Source organism: Oncorhynchus keta, chromosome 27 (genome assembly GCF_023373465.1).
Source record: "Oncorhynchus keta strain PuntledgeMale-10-30-2019 chromosome 27, Oket_V2, whole genome shotgun sequence".
Classification (NCBI taxonomy): Eukaryota; Metazoa; Chordata; class Actinopteri; order Salmoniformes; family Salmonidae; genus Oncorhynchus; species Oncorhynchus keta.
In genome coordinates, this window is record NC_068447.1 from 19682966 (window position 1) to 19709072 (window position 26107).

The window sequence follows — 26107 nt, forward strand, 5'->3', positions numbered from 1 at the left end:
ACACACACAGAGAAGAGAGAGAAAGCATGAGAATACATATTCCAATCCATTTGCATTTATTTTCTCTCTATCACATTTACATCACATCATCATCATGACATCAAGTCACCCATCCACTCGAGCACATGTCAGACAGACATGAGCAATAAAACACACCAGACATAATGAGAGCACATCAATCAATCAATCAATCAATATGAACAAGATAATAAAGCAACCAAAAGAAAGTATGTTTCCCTCCCACCAACCACATTGCTCTGACACAGCACAGCAAGAGAACAACAGTCAGACAGTTACAACAAGAATAAAAGAGAAAGACAAACAGAAAAGATTGGTGTGTTGTTTAAGAGCATGATAGAAGAAACAGCACAGAGTTGAGTGGAGCCTCCATAGTGATGACGATGTGTTACATTTGATTTGGCTTTGCTGCTGCTGAGCTGCTGGGCTGGACTCATCAACATGGACATTCAACGAGCAAACAAAGGATAGAATGATGTAACATTAGGAAATAAATGCTTTCTTTCTGCACATTTCAAGGGCTCGGTTAGCTTAATATACTGGGTACTGACTTTGGGGGGGGCTACAGTCAATGCTGATAGTTTAAAAGAGAGACGGGGGAAAAAAGTTGAGAAAAATAGATTGGGAGATATAGAGGAAGCGAGCCAGAGGGAAAGGTACAGGTACAATTTGGTGGCATGTAGCTTAGCGGTTAAGAGTGTTGGGTTAATAACCGAAAGGTTGAGAGTTTGAATCCCCGAGCCGCCTAGGTGATTTGTCTCCCACAAAAGACAATGACAACATGTATTCTAATAAATACTTATTTGGCAGGGAGACAGAAAAGGTCGGAAGCACATTTTCTGAAACGCCTGTGTACAATACATTATGACTGCATTCATAGCACAGTCGATCACTCCATAGTGTATTATAAGACTTGCCATAAGCATTCACAACAGCTCACGGTTCCTATACACTGGGTACAGATGTCATTTCATCATCTAGTTTTGATTTACATTTGGTTGAGTTGTCAACTAACGTGAATTCAACATGAAATCAACAAAACATTTCACCATGTTATTGGATCTAGTTTAAAAGTCGGGTGAAAAGATGACGAAATTCCCTTTTACATTTTACAAACCCAATCAATTTTCCACGTTGATTCATCACATTTCATCACATTTCATGTTTTTGTTGAAATGACGTGGAAACAACGTTGATTCAACCAGTTTTTGTCCAGTGGGTTCTGACCACTTACATAACACCTTTATAAACACATTCAATATGTGCATTAAAGTAGTGCAGTATATGGCCTGCTATAAGCATTCATAACAGTTCATGACTCCTTATAACAGCCTAAATAAAGGCCTACATACCAATAAATGCATTCATAATAGATCACACCAGGTGGCTCACAGAAAGGTCACCAAAAGGTCAAGTTAGTTCGTGTTAGAATTAAAGCGTCTCATTGCACAATGTAAGAAGGGTTAATGGGCAATTCCACGGAAACAGAATTATGCTGAGACTAAGATTTTTCACTTTAAAATGTATGTCAAACAAAACCAATGATTGCAAAGTTAAACAAACCATACAACTCTATGCACAAGGACTACTTTGAACAATTTCCACTGAATATTTTACAAAAACACATTTACTTGAAGAACAGTGCAGATGCAAAATTTGGCACCAGAATGACAGTTTGTGCTGTTTGTGCCATCATTCTGTCAGAGTGCACTAACAGTTTTCTACCGGCAGTAGAAACTAGCCAGCGTTACAACAAGAAACAAGCTTTTCTTTTTGTAGGTTTTACATTCATCTACGTTATTTCGCCACTTTTCCCCTGAACTGCAATATATGTGTATGTTATATTAACTACAGCTTCTCAAACACGCACACCAACAATCTGAGCAATTCTACCTTACAAAGTTTAATTTTTGTTTAACAGACACACAACAATATATGAAAAAAGTTTCAGGGTTGTCTTTACGTTGCATATGTACAGGAAAGGCCTGAAACTACAAATCCATCTCGAATAATCGTCACTGCTTGTCCCACCCTTTCTCCACCTATCACAAAGTCCCAGTTCCCCAAACACACCCAATCAGCCCTCTCTCTACCATCCAAAACCTCAGGTCTCCTAAAAACAGTCGTAGGGATGGCAGTTACCTTCCTTAGATTCATCCAGTTTGTAAATATAGGTAGTAGCAAGTGGATAAAGAGTGTTCCCCTTCATTAGCCCTGGCCAATGACCCATAAAACCACTTTAGTGCAATTAAATACCAGAGGTGGGTTTTGTGGCAGACATAGGGGTGTGAATGAGATTGAGAACAACAGACTAGATTGGTCTGAAAAGTACTCAAACGTATGAATGGCCAATCTGCTGCCAATAGGACCAAACACAAGATTGATGTTTCGATTGGTGGAGAAGAGTCAAGTCCGGAAAGAAAACTTATTCTCTGTACACTACCTCATCTCAATAAAGTGTGAAAGAGGCAAGCGCCTTTTAGGCAAAGGAATACTAAACTAAATTCTTGTGAAAGCAGTGTATGAGTATGCTACGTAAGGAAGGAAGACTAAACTAAATTCTTGTGAAAGCAGTGTATGAGTATGCTACGTAAGGAAGGAAGACTAAACTAAATTCTTGTGAAAGCGGTGTATGAGTATGCTACGTAAGGAAGGAAGACTAAACTAAATTCTTGTGAAAGCAGTGTATGAGTATGCTACGTAAGGAAGTAAGACTAAACTAAATTCTTGTGAAAGCAGTGTATGAGTATGCTACGTAAGGAAGGAAGACTAAACTAAATTATTGTGAAAGCAGTGTATGAGTATGCTACGTAAGGAAGGAAGACTAAACTAAAATTTTGTGAAAGCAGTGTATGAGTATGCTACATAAGGAAGGAAGACTAAACTAAATTCTTGTGAAAGCAGTGTATGAGTATGCTACATAAGGAAGGAAGACTAAACTAAATTCTTGTGAAAGCAGTGTATGAGTATGCTACGTAAGGAAGGAAGACTAAACTAAAATTTTGTGAAAGCAGTGTATGAGTATGCTACATAAGGAAGGAAGACTAAACTAAATTCTTGTGAAAGCAGTGTATGAGTATGCTACGTAAGGAAAGCCCATAGTGTTGAAACACCATGATTTATCTGTTCTTAAGAAGACAACAAGCAACCATTGACTGAGGGCTACCTCTGGACCAGTGTTTCCCCATATATTACCAAGTTAGGGCAGACCATCTGAGATGTGACTTCAGGGGTCTTCTTGGTGCACCACCACAATAGAAAAGTATTGGGGAAACCCTGACACACAAAGTACCGCTGTACTATGCAGTACCACACGATTCCAGGCAATATTGTTGGCACCATTGGGCTGAGTACACCACACACACACAGAGAGCTAAACATACCAGTTCAAAAGGTTCTTATGGGGGGACCCAAGAGGTGTAGAAGCCCCATCCCTGAAACCCCATGTTGACACCAAGGCAGTGACAATCCAAAATAAAACAACCTCAAATGTAATTTCACTTCAAAATCTGTGTGTATAAAATCCATGTATAAAAGCAAGTCTTTGTGCAGTGCAAGTTAGTGCAATTTATTTAGGTAAATCCTTTTTCCTCATAATGTTCTTTTCAATGGCACTTAGTGAAGTTTCTGACCATTAAATACCGGGCTACTCTCCAGTCTGACCAGTGAGCTACTTACTGTAAGAACCAGCTTCTCTCAAACACTACTGGACATAATGTTTGACGGACAGAGTTACCAGCCAATGAGCAGGACCGTATCTGTTGGTAATGGTTACCAAGGAAAAGACTGACAGGGCATGCTGAAATTAATCCAGGGGGTTTGATTGTTTGCTATCCCCAAATAACAACAAATGACAGTCATCCCCAGCTGTCTTACTTAAATGTAATGTAAATGTCTTAGAATGGCCTTCTACTAATGTCACATCAATTAGAATATGTGACTGCCATCAGCCGAGAATGCAGATGTCACTATGACAACAGATTTGTCACATGACCAAAGAACGGAAAGTCATAGATTGTGGCCATTGTCATAGAATAGGTTGAAGGGAACCTAGGGAAAGAGGACAAGTAGCACCATGCATGTGTGTGTCCTGCTGTTGTAACTAGTGGCATGGCTAGTAGTCCGTATTGGGAGAGAGAGAGTTAGAGAGAGGAGAGAGAGAGAAGAGAGAGAGAGAGAGAGAGAAGAGAGAAGAGAGAGAGACAGAGAGAGAGAGAGAGAGAGAGAGAGAGAGACAGAGAGAGAGAGAGAGAGAGAGAGAGAGAGAGAGAGAGAGAGAGAGAGAGAGAGAGAGAGAGAGAGAGAGAGAGAGAGAGAGAGAGAGAGAGAGAGAGAGAGAGAGAGGGAGGGAGAGAGACAGAGAGAGGAGAGAGAGAGAAGAGAGAGAAGAGAGAGAAGAGAGAGAGAGAGAGAGAGAGAGAGAGAGAGAGAGAGAGAGAGAGAGAGAGAGAGAGAGAGAGAGAGAGAGAGAGAGAGAGAGAGAGAGAGAGAGGCAGCAGAAACTACATTCAAAGAGCTGGCAACAATAAAATAAAATAAAGTAGCTAAAGTAAAAAAATGTATCTGTGTAAAAATATACATCCATATAATTGTCTGATCAGGAATCCAGGTACAATTCATGGTGCGCAAATAATCCCTCTTCAACACCCTTAGATACCAGTTAAGAGCAGTAACTGGGAGTCAGGGTTGGGCAGGACTAGGTATAGTACCCACAGAGAACTACAATGACATTATATTTCATCACCCTTAGATACCAGTTAAGAGCAGTAACTGGGAGTCAGGGTTGGGCAGGACTAGGTATAGTACCCACAGACAACTACAATGACATTATATTTCAACACCCTTAGATACCAGTTAAGAGCAGTAACTGGGTGTCAGGGTTGGGCAGGACTAGGTATAGTACCCACAGAGAACTACAATGACATTATATTTCATCACCCTTAGATACCAGTTAAGAGCAGTAACTGGGAGTCAGGGTTGGGCAGGACTAGGTATAGTACCCACAGACAACTACAATGACATTATATTTCAACACCCTTAGATACCAGTTAAGAGCAGTAACTGGGTGTCAGGGTTGGGCAGGACTAGGTATAGTACCCACAGAGAACTACAATAACATTATATTTCATCACCCTTAGATACCAGTTAAGAGCAGTAACTGGGAGTCAGGGTTGGGCAGGACTAGGTATAGTACCCACAGAGAACTACAATGACATTATATTTCAACACCCTTAGATACCAGTTAAGAGCAGTAACTGGGTGTCAGGGTTGGGCAGGACTAGGTATAGTACCCACAGAGAACTACAATGACATTATATTTCATCACCCTTAGATACCAGTTAAGAGCAGTAACTGGGTGTCAGGGTTGGGCAGGACTAGGTATAGTACCCACAGAGAACTACAATGACATTATATTTCAACACCCTTAGATACCAGTTAAGAGCAGTAACTGGGTGTCAGGGTTGGGCAGGACTAGGTATAGTACCCACAGAGAACTACAATGACATTATATTTCATCACCCTTAGATACCAGTTAAGAGCAGTAACTGGGTGTCAGGGTTGGGCAGGACTAGGTATAGTACCCACAGAGAACTACAATGACATTATATTTCAACACCCTTAGATACCAGTTAAGAGCAGTAACTGGGAGTCAGGGTTGGGCAGGACTAGGTATAGTACCCACAGAGAACTACAATGACATTATATTTCATCACCCTTAGATACCAGTTAAGAGCAGTAACTGGGTGTCAGGGTTGGGCAGGACTAGGTATAGTACCCACAGAGAACTACAATGACATTATATTTCAACACCCTTAGATACCAGTTAAGAGCAGTAACTGGGAGTCAGGGTTGGGCAGGACTAGGTATAGTACCCACAGAGAACTACAATGACATTATATTTCATCACCCTTAGATACCAGTTAAGAGCAGTAACTGGGTGTCAGGGTTGGGCAGGACTAGGTATAGTACCCACAGAGAACTACAATGACATTATATTTCAACACCCTTAGATACCAGTTAAGAGCAGTAACTGGGAGTCAGGGTTGGGCAGGACTAGGTATAGTACCCACAGAGAACTACAATGACATTATATTTCAACACCCTTAGATACCAGTTAAGAGCAGTAACTGGGTGTCAGGGTTGGGCAGGACTAGGTATAGTACCCACAGAGAACTACAATGACATTATATTTCATCACCCTTAGATACCAGTTACGAGCAGTAACTGGGTGTCAGGGTTGGGCAGGACTAGGTATAGTACCCACAGAGAACTACAATGACATTATATTTCTATGAACGTACACAGGAAATGGATTTTAGAACACTGAGTAGCAAATAATGCTACAGGAGGGTTTGATGTTGTTATTGATAACTGTAATCAACAATAGAGCTGATTAATCAAAGCAAGACCAGACTGTCCAAACCCTGGTGATGGCACTTTGCAACTACTACAGTAGTTGCCTTGGGAACTAATCGCTGGAAATAAACTGTTAGATGTGAGAAATGAGAGTGAACAGTGTGGTTACAAAGTTTACATGTGGTCTGTTGAAGGATGTGTTGTTTCTGAAAGCTGCATATCTGTGTAGAGGTCTAGGAAGAGAAACTAGAAACGGTACATTGAACACTCTGAAGGTTCAAAGTGTGACATTTGGTGCCAGCAGATGGAATAAGCAACAGATGCAGGGAGCTTATGGTGTGTAGCTATGCATATTTACTTCCCAAACAAAGAGATTGGAATTGTTGAGTTGAATTCCCATAAGAGCATGTGATGTGTTATATGAATAACAAACTTGCATCTTAATAAAAGCGACATCTCAATTCTGAGTGAATTTAGAGAGATTCTGTGTCTGTTTTCCTTTGGTAGACATACTTCCCGTTTCAAAAGAGTGACCGCTGAAATTTGAAACGTGGCCGTTGAAATCTCTTGTCAGCATCTTTCAATGCACCTCCGTTGAAATGATCCATTCAAAGATACACCACAAAGTGAATCTGGTTTTAGTTCCAAAATGTCAACGGAGGTGCATTGAAAGATGCTGACAAGAGAGTGGTTTAAGGATCGTATAGACTCAAACACAGTAGCTTCCATGATACTCGGACCAGCAAAGAACATGTTGAAAGTACACAATACCAAAAAGCTTATCTGAAATCTTCAACCACTGCCCTACAGTGAAGGCATGAAAAATTAGAAAGTACAAAACCAAACTTTCATTCTGAATCACGTTTTGAATAATCATTTTTTGGATTACCTATGCTTCCAAAGCCATATACTTTTTTCACAATTATTATATATTTTTTTCCTTTTTCATCCATGTGTTTTTGTGTTTCGTGTGTTTAGCTGTCTGAGGATTAAGAGAAGCAAGCAGAGAGACCCCTGCTGGTCAGGAGGAAGCAGTGCGTGCTCTAAGCAGCTTCATCAGGGAGAACACCCACGTCTCCCCAGTGGAAGACTCCACCTCAGTGAAGCTCTGGCAGAGGAAGAGTCCATCCCAGTGATGTAGTGGGGTTCAATCATTGAATCGCTGACAGGCTTTTTTCCAACGGCAGGCTGTGCACCACATGTCCCTCTTCTCCATGCCGTATACCTTCCGGCACTTTTTAGCCTCTCCGCGGGGTTTCCTTGGCAATCAAAGATATGACACACAGTTAGAGTTTACACTACACTCCCATGAAGGTGATAAATCCACTCACAAAGGAAGGGTCCACAGACACACCCATACACTCAGAGTACCTGGTTCCTGGTGCTGGTTTGGGCAGGGGGGCTGTAGAGGGGGCTGTCTTGCTGATGGTAGTGTGTGTGTGAAGGGCAGGCTGTCTCTTCTCCCCGAAGCTCACCGTGCGGGTGTGAGTCAAAGGGCCCTGCAGGGGCAAGCACAGGTCAAAGGGCATTCTACCAATCAATCATAGCATAGCAGCAATCATTACGGCTTTCACCTAGTGCCCTGAGATTTTCCTGACCAGACAAAAATCTAGAGGACCTGATCCTAGTTCAGCCCTGAAGACACCAGGTCAAGATAGAAGACAAGAGGAACTGATCCTAGTTCAGCCCTGAAGACACCAGGTCAAGATAGAAGACAAGAGGACCTGATCCTAGTTCAGCCCTGAAGACAACATGTCTAGATAGAAGACAAGAGGAACTGATCCTAGTTCAGCCCTGAAGACAACATGCCTCGATAGAAGACAAGAGGACCTGATCCTAGTTCAGCCCTGAAGACAACATGTCTAGATAGAAGACAACCCTCCAGGGCTATGAGGTAGAGGCAGAGAGATGTAGAAGAAAGGAGGAGAAAACAGCTAGCCTGGCAGGAGTGGGGAAGAAATAAATTGACAAAAATAATACATGGGTCTGGGGGAGCGAGGGAAAGGGAGTAGAGAGGTGAGAGATGGGGGAGAGAGATGGGGTGGGGCGAAGAGGGAGATATGAGAGGTAGAAGAAATGTGGGGAGTGATAAAAGAGAGAGAGAACATGAGGATAAAGAGAGAATGAGAGAAAGCAGCCTGCTCACCGGTAAGCCTTTAAAAATGACAGGAGACGACTGCCAGGACACACTGATCCCATCCCCATTCCCAATCCCATCATTCCCACCAACCTGCTCCGAACACACAGGAATACTCACAGGAGCAGTGGCCTGGAAAACATAGCACCGCAACACAGTGAGAAACAGAGACAGAAACAGAGACAGAGAGAGACAGAGACAGAGACAGAGACAGAGAAAGAGACAGAGACAGAGACAGAGACAGAGAGAGAGAGAGAGGTAGAGAGAGGGAGAGAGAGGAGAGGTAGAAAAAGGTGATGGAGAGAGAAGGGGTGAATGAGTGGAGGTAGAGGGAGGTTGATCGACAAAGAATGATCCAGAAAGAAAAGGGAGATAGATACTACACAGAGAGAAGATGGAGGTAAAGAGAGGAGACTAACTCATCTAAAGAAACCTAATCATCTGGGGTGCAGCATTAAGCCTGTATACAGCTCAGTTTCATGGACATTAATGACACAGAAACAGACCAGGGGAACCAAAACATTATCGTTAGGAAGTAGATGACAGCTACATATCAGTCTCAGAGATGGCCAGTATTCTGAGTATTTTGTCATTTGTATTACACTGGGCTAAACTACAGTCGTGGCCAAAAGTTTTGCCTTATGGCAAGGTGCTCCATCATGCTGGAAAAGGCATTGTTCTTCACCAAACTGTTCCTGGATGTGTTGGTACCATTCTTTATTGATGGCTGTCTTCTTAGGAACAATTTTGAGTGAGCCCACTCCCTTGGCCGAGAAGCAACCCAACATATGAATAGTCTCAGGATGCTTTACTGTTCGCATGACACAGGACTGACGGTATTGCTCACCTTGTCCTCTCTGGACAAGCTTTTTTTCGGATGCCCCATCAGAGAAAATGACTTTATCCCAGTCCTCAGCAGTCCAATCCCTGTACCTTTTGCAGAATATCAGTCTGTCCCTGATGTTTTTCCTAGAGAGAAGTGGCTTCTTTGCTGCCCTTCTTGACACCAGGCCATCCTCCAAAATTCTTCTCCTCACTGTACATGCAGATGCACTCACACCTGCCTGCTGCCATTCCTGAGCAAGCTCTGTAGTGGTGGTGCCCCGATCCCGCAGCTGAATTAACTTTAGGAGACGGTCCTGGTGCTTGCTGGACTTTCTTGAGCGCCCTGAAGCCTTCTTCACAACAATTGAACCGCTCTCCTTGAAGGTCTTGATGATCTGATAAATGGTTGATTTAGGTGTAATCTTACTGGCATATCCTTGCCTGTGAAGCCCTTTTTGTGCAAAGCAATGATGATGGCACCTGTTTCCTTGCAGGTAACTATGGTTGACAAAGGAAGAACAACGATTCCATGCACCACCTTCCTTTTGAAGCTTCCAGTCTGTTATTCAAACTTAATCAGCATGACAGAGTGATCTCCAGCCTTGTCCTCGTCAACACTCACAACTGTGTTAACGAGAGAATCACCGACATGTCAGCTGGTCCTTTTGTGGCAGGGCTGAAATGCAGTGGAATTTTTTGGGGGGGATTCAGTTCATTTGCACGGCAAAGAGGGACTTTGCAATTAATTGCAATTAATCTGATCACTCTTCATAACATTCTGGAGTATATGCAAATTGCCATCATACAAAGAGAGGCAGCAGACTTTGTGAAAATTAATTTGTGTAATTCTCAAAACTTTTGGCCATGACTGTACACTCCAATGTATTTTGTAACAAGATAATTCCTAAATCTGTAATTTGTATTTTCAAATTACTAAATACCTTTCTAGACCATTATGTATATATATATATATATATATATATATATATATATATATATATATATATATATATATTTGAGATACTTCAAAGTAGCCACCCTTTTCCCTGATGACAGCTTTGCACACTCCTGGCATTTTGGAGGACCGCCACAGGAAAGGAAGACCCAGAGTTACCTCTGCTGCAGATGATAAGTTCACTAGAGTTAACTGCACCTCAGATTGCAGCCCAAATAAATGCTTCACAGAGTTCAAGTGACAGACACATCTCAACATCAACTGTTCAGAGGAGACTGCGTGAATCAGGCCTTCATGGTCAAATTGCTGCAAAGAAACCACTACTAAAGGACATCAATAAGAAGAAGAGACTCGCTTGTGCCAAGAAACACGAGCAATGGACATTAGACCTGTGGAAATCGCTCATTTGGTCTGAAGACTCCAAATTTTCGATTTTTGGTTCCAACCGCCGTGTCTTTGTGACATGCAGAGTAGGTGAACGGATTATGTCCGCATGTGTGGTTCCCACCGTGAAGCATGGAGGAGGTGGTGTGATGGTGTGGGGGTGCTTTGCTGATGACACTGTCTGTGATTTATTTAGAACACTTCACCAGCATGCCTACTGCAGCATTCTTCAGCGATATGCCATCCCATCTGGTTTGCACTTAGTGGGACTATAATTTGTTTTTCAACAGGACAATGACCTAAAACACACCTCCATGCTGTGTAAGGGCTATTTGACCAAGAAGAAGAGTGATCAGATGGTTTGCGATGAGTTGGACAGGTAGAGTGAAGGAAAAGCAGCCATCACGTGCTCAGCATATGTGGGAACTCCTTCAAAACTGTTGGGAAAGCATTTCTCATGAAGCTGGTTGAGAAAATGCCAAGAGTGTGCAAATCTGTCAAAGATTCATGGATACATTGAAGAATATAAAATATAAAATATATTTTGACTTGTTTAACACTTTTTTGGTTACTACATGATTCCATATGTGTTATTTCATAGTTTTAATGTTTTCAATAATATTTTACAAATAGGCAATATTACTGTTGGTCAATATATATTTCCTCAAAATAGTCTGAATTAATCTAAGGTAACGCAAGAAATCAGTCATAAATTTTGAGGTTTTTGCTGCTCTTAGTCCCTAAATTTTACATCTAACTAAGATGTTTGGTCCAGTATTCATCAAGTGAAAAAATGTGCATGAAAACGATACATCTCTTGTAGATTGACAACAAACACTTTATTGAAGAATCCCTACAGTTGACCAATCACCGACAAATGGGTTCAGACTTCGGCTACTGATGTAAAAACCCTTGCCGAAGTCCAAAACTAACAGAAACTTCACAAAATTGTGTCATAATATTTGCAAGTTGGGAAGCATGCAGAGTGTAATTTTATTTATTTATCTGTTATTTTACCAGGTAAGTTGACTGAGAACACGTTCTCATTTGCAGCAACGACCTGGGGAATAGTTACAGGGGAGAGGATTGTAAACTGGGGATTATTAGGTGACCGTGATGGTTTGAGGGCCAGATTGGGAATTTAGCCAGGACACCGGGGTTAACACCCCTACTCTTACGATAAATGCCATGGGATCTTTAATGACCTCAGAGAGTCAGGATAACCAGGTTAACGTCCCATCCGAGAGACAGCACCCTACACAGGGCAGTGTCCCCAATCACTGCCCCGGGGCATTGAGATATTTTTTAGACGAGAGGAAAGAGTGCCTCCTACTGGCCCTCCAACACCACTTCCAGCAGCATCTGGTCTCCAATCCAAGGACTGACCAGGACCAACCCTGCTGAGCTTCAGAAGCAAGCCAGCAGTGGTATGCAGGGTGGTATGCTGCTGGCAAGCCTTTATAGTCAGTGCATTCAAATAAAGTAAATAAACAACAACATATCACAGTCATAGCAAGTAAAACATTTCTGTAACCGTTACTGAGAATGTTGTTGCTGTTCAGGCCGGCTACTTGCAAACGTATTTCTGTATTTTAAAATACATGTATTTTGTTGTTTCTTTTCATACATTGATATTTATGGTATTTTGTAATTGTATGTTATGATTTTACCCATCCCTGGACAGTCTCTGGGTTACAAAAGGGTTCTTCAGCTGTCCCCATAGGAGAACCCTTTTTGGTTCCAAGTAGAACCCTCCTTGGTGCCAGGTAGAACCCATTTGGGTTTCATGTAGAACCCTCTGTGGAAAGGGTTCTAAACTCAGCAAAAAAAGAAATGTCCCTTTTTCAGGACCCTGTCTTTCAAAGATAATTCGTAAAAATCCAAATAACATCACAGATCTTCATTGTAAAGGGTTTAAACACTGTTTCCCATGCGTGTTCAATGAACCATAAACAATTAATGAACATGCACCTGCGGAAAGGTAGTTAAGACACTAACAGCTTACAGAAAGGCAATTAAGATCACAGATATGAAAACATAGGACACTAAAGAGGCCTTTCTACTGACTTTGAAAAACACCAAAGGAAAGATGCCCAGGGTCCCTGCTCATCTGCGCAAACATGCTTAGGCATGCTGCAAGGAGGCTGGAGGACAGCAGATGTGGCCAGGGCAATAAATTGCAATGTCCGTACTGTGAGATGCCTAAGACAGCGCTACAGGGAGACAGGACGGACAGCTGATTGTCCACGCAGTGGCAGACCACTTGTAACAACACCTGCACAGGTTCGGAACTTCTGAACATCACACCTGCGGGACAGGTGCGGGATGGCAACAACAACTGCCCGAGTTACACCAGGAACACACAATCCCTCCATCAGTGCTCAGACTGTCCTCAATAGGCTGAGAGAGGCTGGACTGAGGGCTTGTAGGCCTGTTGTAAGGCAGGTCCTCACCAGACATCACCGGCAACAACGTCGCCTATGGGCACAAACCCACCATCGCTGGACCAGGCAAAAAGTGCTCTTCACTGACGAGTCGCGGTTTTGTCTCACCAGGGGTGATGGTCGGATTTGCATTTATCTCAGAAGGAATGAGCGTTACAACAAGGCGATTTGGAGGTGGAGGGTCTGTCATGGTCTGGGGTGGTGTGTCACAGCATCATCGAACTGAACTTGTTATCATTGCAGGCAATCTCAATGCTGTGCGTTACAGGGAAGACATCCTCCTCCCTCTTGTGGTACCCTTCCTGCAGGCTCATCCTGACATGACCCTCCAGCATGACAATGCCACCAGCCATACTACTCGTTCTGTGCGTGATTTCCTGCAAGAAAGGAATGCATGTGTTCTGCCATGGCCAGTGAAGATCCCATTTAGCATGTCTGGGACCTGTTGGAGTGGAGGGTGATGGCTAGGGCCGTTCCCCCCAGAAATGTCCAGGAACTTGCATGTGCCTTGGTGGAAGAGTGGGGTAACATCTCACAGCAAGAACTGGCAAATCTGGTGCAGTCCACGAGGAGGAGATGCACTGCAGTACTTAATGCAGCTGGTGGCCACACCAGATACTTAATGTTACTTTTGATTTTGACCCCCCCTTTGTTCAGGGACACATTATTCCGTTTCTGTTAGTCACATGTCTGTGGAACTTGTTCAGTTTATGTCTCAGTTGTTGAATCTTGTTACGTTCATACAAATATTTACACATGTTAAGACAGTGAGAGGACATTTATTTTTTTGCTGAGTTTACATGGAACCAAAAAGAGTTCTAACTGGAACCAAATGGTTTCTACATGGAACCAAAAGGGTTCTCCTACATGGACAGCTGAATAATCCTTTTAGTGTCTAGATAGCACCGTTTATAGCTACAGATGTTACCATAGCCACTGGAGAATAAGGTGTATGAACTTGCATGACTGTTCTTACCTGGTATGCGTGGTCAGTGCGAATATGGCAGAGCGTGGAGGGAGCTGATTGGCTGAGCAGGGTGGGGGCGTGACCATGTGTCCCCCTCATGGCGATGTGGGAGGGCTCAGAACGAGGGAGACAGGTGGTGAGGGAGACAGGTGGGAAAACGGGGGGAGGGCCGGAGGTGGTGGGGGAGGTGGGCGTGAGGCTGGATAAGCCCTCTGATAGGCTGTCCATGTTGACCTCGATCTCCGAGTAGTAGAAGTCCTCCTCCCCGTCGCTGTAGTCCGAGTCGCAGTTCCGCCTGCATTGCATGAGGGTGACATACGTGAAGTAGCTTATAATGAAAGCTTATAATGCCTTATAATCACATTCATTGCCCATCATATCAATATAGTCAATATACCACCTCATAATACTCTACAACTGCATTAATAAGGTGTTATGAAAATGCTTATAAGGCATTATAATTCTTCATACCAAGCCACTACAAGCTTTATAATGAGGAGCTGAGTCTTCTCTAACCAGCAGAGGGCAGTGATACACAGGCCTCAGAGTAACTGAGTTTATGGACTTGATTGGTCAAAGCCTTTAATGACTGACAGAGAGTGCAGGATAGCAACAGGAGGCTATAAAAACACACCAGCAAAACCTCCTCATGTGTTGATATGCTTCCCTCCTCCACCCTGCTTCCCTTTGTAAGTGGATCCTAGACTAACAAACCTAATCATATTAAGAAGTCATAACAAACAGAGCCCATGGAGAGACAGAGCTTCCAATGTAGCAAATACTCCACAATACTAGCTCCTCACTGGTAGTAGATATTCTGACCAAACTTCAGCTAATAGAGTGAACTGTATTATATCTGTTATTTCGTATGTTATTAGGATCCCCATTAGATGTTGCGAAAGCAGCAGCTACTCTTCCTGTGGTCCACACAAAACATGAAACACAACATAATACAGAACATTAATAGACAACAACAGCTGAAGGACAGAACTACATCAATTTAGCTATGTAGCCTACATATTAATACATACACACAAACTATCTAGGTCAAATAGGGGAGAGGTGTTGCTTTATCTGTTTTCTAAAACCACGTTTGCTGTTTATTTGAGCAATATGAGATGGGAGTTCCATGCAATAATGGCTCTATAAAATAAATATCTGCTCTCTTATTGGTCCTCATGTGATCTGAGTGCAGTGATTGGTTACAACAATTACCCATTCAACAATTGTGATTCCATATCTACAGCAGTTGACCTGTATCTGGCTCTGTGGTTGATTGGTGCCTTACCCCAGGTGGACGGTTCGGATGTGTCGCTGGATCCCTGAAGAGGTGCTGAGGACCTTTTCACAGTTCTTCCACAAGCACTTGAACATCACCTTCATGGAGTTCTGAAACACAACAAGAGAAAACAGTGGAGTCAGTGCTATTGTAATGATCAGACCTGGGATCAAATACTATTTCAGGTATTTCAATTAGTTTTCATTACATTTCAAAACAAGTATACAGATAACTTTTATTTGAAAAAACAAGTAGTTGAAAATCAGAATGCATTTGGAAATACACATGGAAATACACTCCCATGCATTTAACCCAGGTATTAAAAAGTGTATTTGAAATAAGTATTTAAAAATACATTCAAATACAATTTGGTCAACTATTTATTTTCTCTCACAAATAACCATTCAAATACTCAAATAAAAGTAGGCTACTAGTTTTGGCATGTCTTTTTGAAAATACTTAAATACACAGAAAAACATATTTAATTAAAGAAAGCCTCTACTAGTCGAAACGCGTTGCAGTTGTGCGTCCTGATGTACTATGCAGATTCCTCCCATATGTATTATTTTGTAAACATACTGAATAAATATATAAACACAAAATGAAACAATTTCTGAGATTTTGAATATAAGGAAATCAGTCAATTTCAATAAATAAATCAGGCCCTAATCCATGGATTTCCCATGAAAATCAGGGGCACAGCCAAGGGTGGGCCTGGGAGGGCATAGGCCCACACACTTGGGAAACAGGCCGACCCACAGGGGTGGGCCAATTAGAATGAGTTTTTCCCCACAAAAGGGTTTTATTACAGACAGAAATACTCCTCAGCCAAAATCTCTAAAATGATGTTGGAGGCGGCTTATGGTAGAGAAATTAACATTCAATTATCTGGCAACAACTCAGGTGGACATTACTGCAGTCAGCATGCCAATTGCACGCTCCCTTCTGTGGCATTGTGTTGTGTGACAAAGCTGCACATTTTAGAGTGGCCTTTTATTGTCCCCAGCACAAGGTGCACCTGTGTAATTATCATGTTCATTAATCAGCTTCCTGATATACGACAACTGTCAGGTGGATGGATTATTTTGACAAAGGATCAAATGCTCACTAACATGGATGTAAAGACATTTTGCACAACATTTGAGAGAAATAAGCTTTTTGAGCCTATAGAACATTTCTGGGATATTTTATTTCCGCTCATGAATCATGGGACCAACACTTTACATGTTGCGCTTATATTTTTGTTCAGTGTACATTTTGTTAATAGGTCACAAAAGCGTATTGCAACATATTGGCCGCCTACTTCTTCTTCTTTCTTTAAATAACAAATACTCAAATACACATGCATTTGAAACCAGGTCTGGTAGTGATTGAGGGGGAAAAACAAGATTGGGGCTTGAATCAACAACCCTGTGGTTACGGGGAGAGTGCACTACCACCTGTGACAAAAAGGTTAAGATGCCCTAGCAGAAGCTGTGATCCACTCACACACTGGAAGGATACACAGTGAGTGGGGTAACAAAAACAAAAGAAAAGGAAAAAGACCATTGGACCAGTACACAGACATATTAGACAAGCAGAAAAAGACCATTGGACCAGTACACAGACTACTAGACAAGCAGAAAGAGACCATTGGACCAGTACACAGACTATTAGACAAGCAGAAAAAGACCATTGGACCAGTACACAGGCTATTAGACAAGCAGAAAAAGACCATTGGACCAGTACACAGACTATTAGACAAGCAGAAAAAGACCATTGGACCAGTACACAGACTATAAGATAAGCAGAAAAAGACCATTGGACCAGTACACAGACTATTAGACAAGCAGAAAAAGACCATTGGACCAGTACACAGACTATTAGACAAGCAGAAAAAGACCATTGGACCAGTACACAGACTATTAGACAAGCAGAAAAAGACCATTGGACCAGTACACAGACTATAAGATAAGCAGAAAAAGACCATTGGACCAGTACACAGACTATTAGACAAGCAGAAAAAGACCATTGGACCAGTACAGAGACTATTAGACAAGCAGAAAAAGACCATTGGACCAGTACACAGACTATAAGATAAGCAGAAAAAGACCATTGGACCAGTACACAGACTATTAGACAAGCAGAAAAAGACCATTGGACCAGTACACAGACTATAAGATAAGCAGAAAAAGACCATTGGACCAGTACACAGACTATAAGATAAGCAGAAAAAGACCATTGGACCAGTACACAGACTATTAGACAAGCAGAAAAAGACCATTGGACCAGTACACAGACTATTAGACAAGCAGAAAAAGACCATTGGACCAGTACACAGACTATAAGATAAGCAGAAAAAGACCATTGGACCAGTACACAGACTATTAGACAAGCAGAAAAAGACCATTGGATCAGTATACAGACTATTAGACAAGCAGAAAAAGACCATTGGACCAGTACACAGACTATTAGACAAGCAGAAAAAGACCATTGGACCAGTACACAGACTATAAGATAAGCAGAAAAAGACCATTGGACCAGTACACAGACTATTAGACAAGCAGAAAAAGACCATTGGACCAGTACAGAGACTATTAGACAAGCAGAAAAAGACCATTGGACCAGTACACAGACTATTAGACAAGCAGAAAAAGACCATTGGACCAGTACACAGACTATTAGACAAGCAGAAAAAGACCATTGGACCAGTACACAGACTATTAGACAAGCAGAAAAAGACCATTGGACCAGTACACAGACTATAAGATAAGCAGAAAAAGACCATTGGACCAGTACACAGACTATTAGACAAGCAGAAAAAGACCATTGGATCAGTATACAGACTATTAGACAAGCAGAAAAAGACCATTGGACCAGTACACAGACTATTAGACAAGCAGAAAAAGACCATTGGACCAGTACACAGACTATAAGATAAGCAGAAAAAGACCATTGGACCAGTACACAGACTATTAGACAAGCAGAAAAAGACCATTGGACCAGTACAGAGACTATTAGACAAGCAGAAAAAGACCATTGGACCAGTACACAGACTATTAGACAAGCAGAAAAAGACCATTGGACCAGTACACAGACTATTAGACAAGCAGAAAAAGACCATTGGACCAGTACACAGACTATAAGATAAGCAGAAAAAGACCATTGGACCAGTACACAGACTATAAGATAAGCAGAAAAAGACCATTGGACCAGTACACAGGCTATTAGACAAGCAGAAAAAGACCATTGGACCAGTACACAGACTATTAGACAAGCAGAAAAAGACCATTGGACCAGTACACAGACTATAAGATAAGCAGAAAAAGACCATTGGACCAGTACACAGACTATTAGACAAGCAGAAAAAGACCATTGGACCAGTACAGAGACTATTAGACAAGCAGAAAAAGACCATTGGACCAGTACACAGACTATTAGACAAGCAGAAAAAGACCATTGGACCAGTACACAGACTATTAGACAAGCAGAAAAAGACCATTGGACCAGTACACAGACTATAAGATAAGCAGAAAAAGACCATTGGACCAGTACACAGACTATAAGATAAGCAGAAAAAGACCATTGGACCAGTACACAGGCTATTAGACAAGCAGAAAAAGACCATTGGACCAGTACACAGACTATTAGACAAGCAGAAAAAGACCATTGGACCAGTACACAGACTATAAGATAAGCAGAAAAAGACCATTGGACCAGTACACAGACTATTAGACAAGCAGAAAAAGACCATTGGACCAGTACACAGACTATTAGACAAGCAGAAAAAGACCATTGGACCAGTACACAGACTATTAGACAAGCAGAAAAAGACCATTGGACCAGTACAGAGACTATTAGACAAGCAGAAAAAGACCATTGGACCAGTACACAGACTATAAGATAAGCAGAAAAAGACCATTGGACCAGTACACAGACTATTAGACAAGCAGAAAAAGACCATTGGACCAGTACACAGACTATAAGATAAGCAGAAAAAGACCATTGGACCAGTACACAGACTATAAGATAAGCAGAAAAAGACCATTGGACCAGTACACAGACTATTAGACAAGCAGAAAAAGACCATTGGACCAGTACACAGACTATTAGACAAGCAGAAAAAGACCATTGGACCAGTACACAGACTATAAGATAAGCAGAAAAAGACCATTGGACAGGTACACAGACTATAAGATAAGCAGAAAAAGACCATTGGACCAGTACACAGACTATTAGACAAGCAGAAAAAGACCATTGGACCAGTACACAGACTATTAGACAAGCAGAAAAAAACCATTGGACCAGTACACAGACTATAAGATAAGCAGAAAAAGACCATTGGACCAGTACACAGACTATTAGACAAGCAGAAAAAGACCATTGGATCAGTACACAGACTATTAGACAAGCAGAAAAAGACCATTGGACCAGTACACAGACTATTAGACAAGCAGAAAAAGACCATTGGACCAGTACACAGACTATAAGATAAGCAGAAAAAGACCATTGGACCAGTACACAGACTATTAGACAAGCAGAAAAAGACCATTGGACCAGTACAGAGACTATTAGACAAGCAGACAAAGACCATTGGACCAGTACACAGACTATAAGATAAGCAGAAAAAGACCATTGGACCAGTACACAGACTATTAGACAAGCAGAAAAAGACCATTGGACCAGTACACAGACTATTAGACAAGCAGAAAAAGACCATTGGACCAGTACACAGACTATTAGACAAGCAGAAAAAGACCATTGGACCAGTACACAGACTATAAGATAAGCAGAAAAAGACCATTGGACCAGTACACAGACTATTAGACAAGCAGAAAAAGACCATTGGACCAGTACACAGACTATAAGATAAGCAGAAAAAGACCATTGGACCAGTACACAGACTATAAGATAAGCAGAAAAAGACCATTGGACCAGTACACAGACTATTAGACAAGCAGAAAAAGACCATTGGACCAGTACACAGACTATTAGACAAGCAGAAAAAGACCATTGGACCAGTACACAGACTATTAGACAAGCAGAAAAAGACCATTGGACCAGTACAGAGACTATTAGACAAGCAGAAAAAGACCATTGGACCAGTACACAGACTATAAGATAAGCAGAAAAAGACCATTGGACCAGTACACAGACTATTAGACAAGCAGAAAAAGACCATTGGACCAGTACACAGACTATAAGATAAGCAGAAAAAGACCATTGGACCAGTACACAGACTATAAGATAAGCAGAAAAAGACCATTGGACCAGTACACAGACTATTAGACAAGCAGAAAAAGACCATTGGACCAGTACACAGACTATTAGACAAGCAGAAAAAGACCATTGGACCAGTACACAGACTATAAGATAAGCAGAAAAAGACCATTGGACAGGTACACAGACTATAAGATAAGCAGAAAAAGACCATTGGACCAGTACACAGACTATTAGACAAGCAGAAAAAGACCATTGGACCAGTACACAGACTATTAGACAAGCAGAAAAAAACCATTGGACCAGTACACAGACTATAAGATAAGCAGAAAAAGACCATTGGACCAGTACACAGACTATTAGACAAGCAGAAAAAGACCATTGGATCAGTACACAGACTATTAGACAAGCAGAAAAAGACCATTGGACCAGTACACAGACTATTAGACAAGCAGAAAAAGACCATTGGACCAGTACACAGACTATAAGATAAGCAGAAAAAGACCATTGGACCAGTACACAGACTATTAGACAAGCAGAAAAAGACCATTGGACCAGTACAGAGACTATTAGACAAGCAGACAAAGACCATTGGACCAGTACACAGACTATAAGATAAGCAGAAAAAGACCATTGGACCAGTACACAGACTATTAGACAAGCAGAAAAAGACCATTGGACCAGTACACAGACTATTAGACAAGCAGAAAAAGACCATTGGACCAGTACACAGACTATTAGACAAGCAGAAAAAGACCATTGGACCAGTACACAGACTATAAGATAAGCAGAAAAAGACCATTGGACCAGTACACAGACTATTAGACAAGCAGAAAAAGACCATTGGACCAGTACACAGACTATAAGATAAGCAGAAAAAGACCATTGGACCAGTACACAGACTATAAGATAAGCAGAAAAAGACCATTGGACCAGTACACAGACTATTAGACAAGCAGAAAAAGACCATTGGACCAGTACACAGACTATTAGACAAGCAGAAAAAGACCATTGGACCAGTACACAGACTATAAGATAAGCAGAAAAAGACCATTGGACCAGTACACAGACTATTAGACAAGCAGAAAAAGACCATTGGATCAGTAAAAAGACTATTAGACAAGCAGAAAAAGACCATTGGACCAGTACACAGACTATTAGACAAGCAGAAAAAGACCATTGGACCAGTACACAGACTATAAGATAAGCAGAAAAAGACCATTGGACCAGTACACAGACTATTAGACAAGCAGAAAAAGACCATTGGACCAGTACAGAGACTATTAGACAAGCAGAAAAAGACCATTGGACCAGTACACAGACTATAAGATAAGCAGAAAAAGACCATTGGACCAGTACACAGACTATTAGACAAGCAGAAAAAGACCATTGGACCAGTACAGAGACTATTAGACAAGCAGAAAAAGACCATTGGACCAGTACACAGACTATAAGATAAGCAGAAAAAGACCATTGGACCAGTACACAGACTATTAGACAAGCAGAAAAAGACCATTGGACCAGTACACAGACTATAAGATAAGCAGAAAAAGACCATTGGACCAGTACACAGACTATAAGATAAGCAGAAAAAGACCATTGGACCAGTACACAGACTATTAGACAAGCAGAAAAAGACCATTGGACCAGTACACAGACTATAAGATAAGCAGAAAAATACCATTGAACCAGTACACAGACTATAAGATAAGCAGAAAAAGACCATTGGACCAGTACACAGACTATTAGACAAGCAGAAAAAGACCATTGGACCAGTACAGAGACTATTAGACAAGCAGAAAAAGACCATTGGACAAGTACACAGACAATAAGATAAGCAGAAAAAGACCATTGGACCAGTACACAGACTATTAGACAAGCAGAAAAAGACCATTGGACCAGTACACAGACTATTAGACAAGCAGAAAAAGACCATTGGACCAGTACACAGACTATAAGATAAGCAGAAAAAGACCATTGGACCAGTACACAGACTATTAGACAAGCAGAAAAAGACCATTGGACCAGTACACAGACTATTAGACAAGCAGAAAAAGACCATTGGACCAGTACACAGACTATAAGATAAGCAGAAAAAGACCATTGGACCAGTACACAGACTATAAGATAAGCAGAAAAAGACCATTGGACCAGTACACAGGCTATTAGACAAGCAGAAAAAGACCATTGGACCAGTACACAGACTATTAGACAAGCAGAAAAAGACCATTGGACCAGTACACAGACTATAAGATAAGCAGAAAAAGACCATTGGACCAGTACACAGACTATTAGACAAGCAGAAAAAGACCATTGGACCAGTACACAGACTATAAGATAAGCAGAAAAAGACCATTGGACCAGTACACAGACTATAAGATAAGCAGAAAAAGACCATTGGACCAGTACACAGACTATTAGACAAGCAGAAAAAGACCATTGGACCAGTACACAGACTATTAGACAAGCAGAAAAAGACCATTGGACCAGTACACAGACTATAAGATAAGCAGAAAAAGACCATTGGACAGGTACACAGACTATAAGATAAGCAGAAAAAGACCATTGGACCAGTACACAGACTATTAGACAAGCAGAAAAAGACCATTGGACCAGTACACAGACTATTAGACAAGCAGAAAAAAACCATTGGACCAGTACACAGACTATAAGATAAGCAGAAAAAGACCATTGGACCAGTACACAGACTATTAGACAAGCAGAAAAAGACCATTGGACAGGTACACAGACTATAAGATAAGCAGAAAAAGACCATTGGACCAGTACACAGACTATTAGACAAGCAGAAAAAGACCATTGGACCAGTACAGAGACTATTAGACAAGCAGACAAAGACCATTGGACCAGTACACAGACTATAAGATAAGCAGAAAAAGACCATTGGACCAGTACACAGACTATTAGACAAGCAGAAAAAGACCATTGGACCAGTACACAGACTATTAGACAAGCAGAAAAAGACCATTGGACCAGTACACAGACTATTAGACAAGCAGAAAAAGACCATTGGACCAGTACAGAGACTATTAGACAAGCAGAAAAAGACCATTGGACCAGTACACAGACTATAAGATAAGCAGAAAAAGACCATTGGACCAGTACACAGACTATTAGACAAGCAGAAAAAGACCATTGGACCAGTACACAGACTATAAGATAAGCAGAAAAAGACCATTGGACCAGTACACAGACTATAAGATAAGCAGAAAAAGACCATTGGACCAGTACACAGACTATTAGACAAGCAGAAAAAGACCATTGGACCAGTACACAGACTATTAGACAAGCAGAAAAAGACCATTGGACCAGTACACAGACTATAAGATAAGCAGAAAAAGACCATTGGACCAGTACACAGACTATTAGACAAGCAGAAAAAGACCATTGGATCAGTAAAAAGACTATTAGACAAGCAGAAAAAGACCATTGGACCAGTACACAGACTATTAGACAAGCAGAAAAAGACCATTGGACCAGTACACAGACTATAAGATAAGCAGAAAAAGACCATTGGACCAGTACACAGACTATTAGACAAGCAGAAAAAGACCATTGGACCAGTACAGAGACTATTAGACAAGCAGAAAAAGACCATTGGACCAGTACACAGACTATAAGATAAGCAGAAAAAGACCATTGGACCAGTACACAGACTATTAGACAAGCAGAAAAAGACCATTGGACCAGTACACAGACTATAAGATGAGCAGAAAAAGACCATTGGACCAGTACACAGACTATAAGATAAGCAGAAAAAGACCATTGGACCAGTACACAGACTATTAGACAAGCAGAAAAAGACCATTGGACCAGTACACAGACTATTAGACAAGCAGAAAAAGACCATTGGACCAGTACACAGACTATAAGATAAGCAGAAAAAGACCATTGAACCAGTACACAGACTATAAGATAAGCAGAAAAAGACCATTGGACCAGTACACAGACTATTAGACAAGCAGAAAAAGACCATTGGACCAGTACAGAGACTATTAGACAAGCAGAAAAAGACCATTGGACAAGTACACAGACTATTAGACAAGCAGAAAAAGACCATTGGACCAGTACACAGACTATAAGATAAGCAGAAAAAGACCATTGGACCAGTACACAGACTATAAGATAAGCAGAAAAAGACCATTGGACCAGTACACAGGCTATTAGACAAGCAGAAAAAGACCATTGGACCAGTACACAGACTATTAGACAAGCAGAAAAAGACCATTGGACCAGTACACAGACTATAAGATAAGCAGAAAAAGACCATTGGACCAGTACACAGACTATTAGACAAGCAGAAAAAGACCATTGGACCAGTACACAGACTATTAGACAAGCAGAAAAAGACCATTGGACCAGTACACAGACTATTAGACAAGCAGAAAAAGACCATTGGACCAGTACACAGACTATAAGATAAGCAGAAAAAGACCATTGGACCAGTACACAGACTATTAGACAAGCAGAAAAAGACCATTGGACCAGTACAGAGACTATTAGACAAGCAGAAAAAGACCATTGGACCAGTACACAGACTATAAGATAAGCAGAAAAAGACCATTGGACCAGTACACAGACTATAAGATAAGCAGAAAAAGACCATTGGACCAGTACACAGACTATTAGACAAGCAGACAAAGACCATTGGACCAGTACACAGACTATTAGACAAGCAGAAAAAGACCATTGGACCAGTACACAGACTATTAGACAAGCAGAAAAAGACCATTGGACCAGTACACAGACTATAAGATAAGCAGAAAAATACCATTGGACAGGTACACAGACTATAAGATAAGCAGAAAAAGACCATTGGACCAGTACACAGACTATTAGACAAGCAGAAAAAGACCATTGGACCAGTACACAGACTATAAGATAAGCAGAAAAAGACCATTGGACCAGTACACAGACTATAAGATAAGCAGAAAAAAACCATTGGACCAGTACACAGACTATTAGACAAGCAGAAAAAGACCATTGGACCAGTACACAGACTATTAGACAAGCAGAAAAAGACCATTGGACCAGTACACAGACTATAAGATAAGCAGAAAAAGACCATTGGACAGGTACACAGACTATAAGATAAGCAGAAAAAGACCATTGGACCAGTACAGAGACTATTAGACAAGCAGAAAAAGACCATTGGACCAGTACACAGACTATAAGATAAGCAGAAAAAGACCATTGGACCAGTACACAGACTATAAGATAAGCAGAAAAAGACCATTGGACCAGTACACAGACTATTAGACAAGCAGAAAAAGACCATTGGACCAGTACACAGACTATAAGATAAGCAGAAAAATACCATTGAACCAGTACACAGACTATAAGATAAGCAGAAAAAGACCATTGGACCAGTACACAGGCTATTAGACAAGCAGAAAAAGACCATTGGACCAGTACACAGACTATTAGACAAGCAGAAAAAGACCATTGGACCAGTACACAGACTATAAGATAAGCAGAAAAAGACCATTGGACCAGTACACAGACTATTAGACAAGCAGAAAAA

The 26107-nt window shown here is 41.3% G+C and overlaps 1 protein-coding gene across 2 annotated transcripts in view; it reads right to left on the minus strand.

The window, feature by feature from the left end:
* Window positions 1-39: 39 nt before the first annotated feature.
* LOC118359591 (zinc finger protein 704-like) overlaps window positions 40-26107 on the minus strand; it is a 128389-nt gene continuing 102321 nt past the window's right edge. The window contains exons 5-9 of one of the 2 annotated variants that reach the window (XM_052481885.1): window positions 15376-15476; window positions 14097-14382; window positions 8522-8644; window positions 7747-7874; window positions 40-7634 (exon numbers count right to left, since the gene is read on the minus strand). In XM_052481885.1, the coding sequence (XP_052337845.1) occupies window positions 7523-7634; window positions 7747-7874; window positions 8522-8644; window positions 14097-14382; window positions 15376-15476 (750 nt within the window). In that variant the 3' untranslated portion in view covers window positions 40-7522. The remainder of the gene's footprint in view (window positions 7635-7746; window positions 7875-8521; window positions 8645-14096; window positions 14383-15375; window positions 15477-26107) is intronic. The other variant, XM_052481886.1, reaches the window with a different exon arrangement.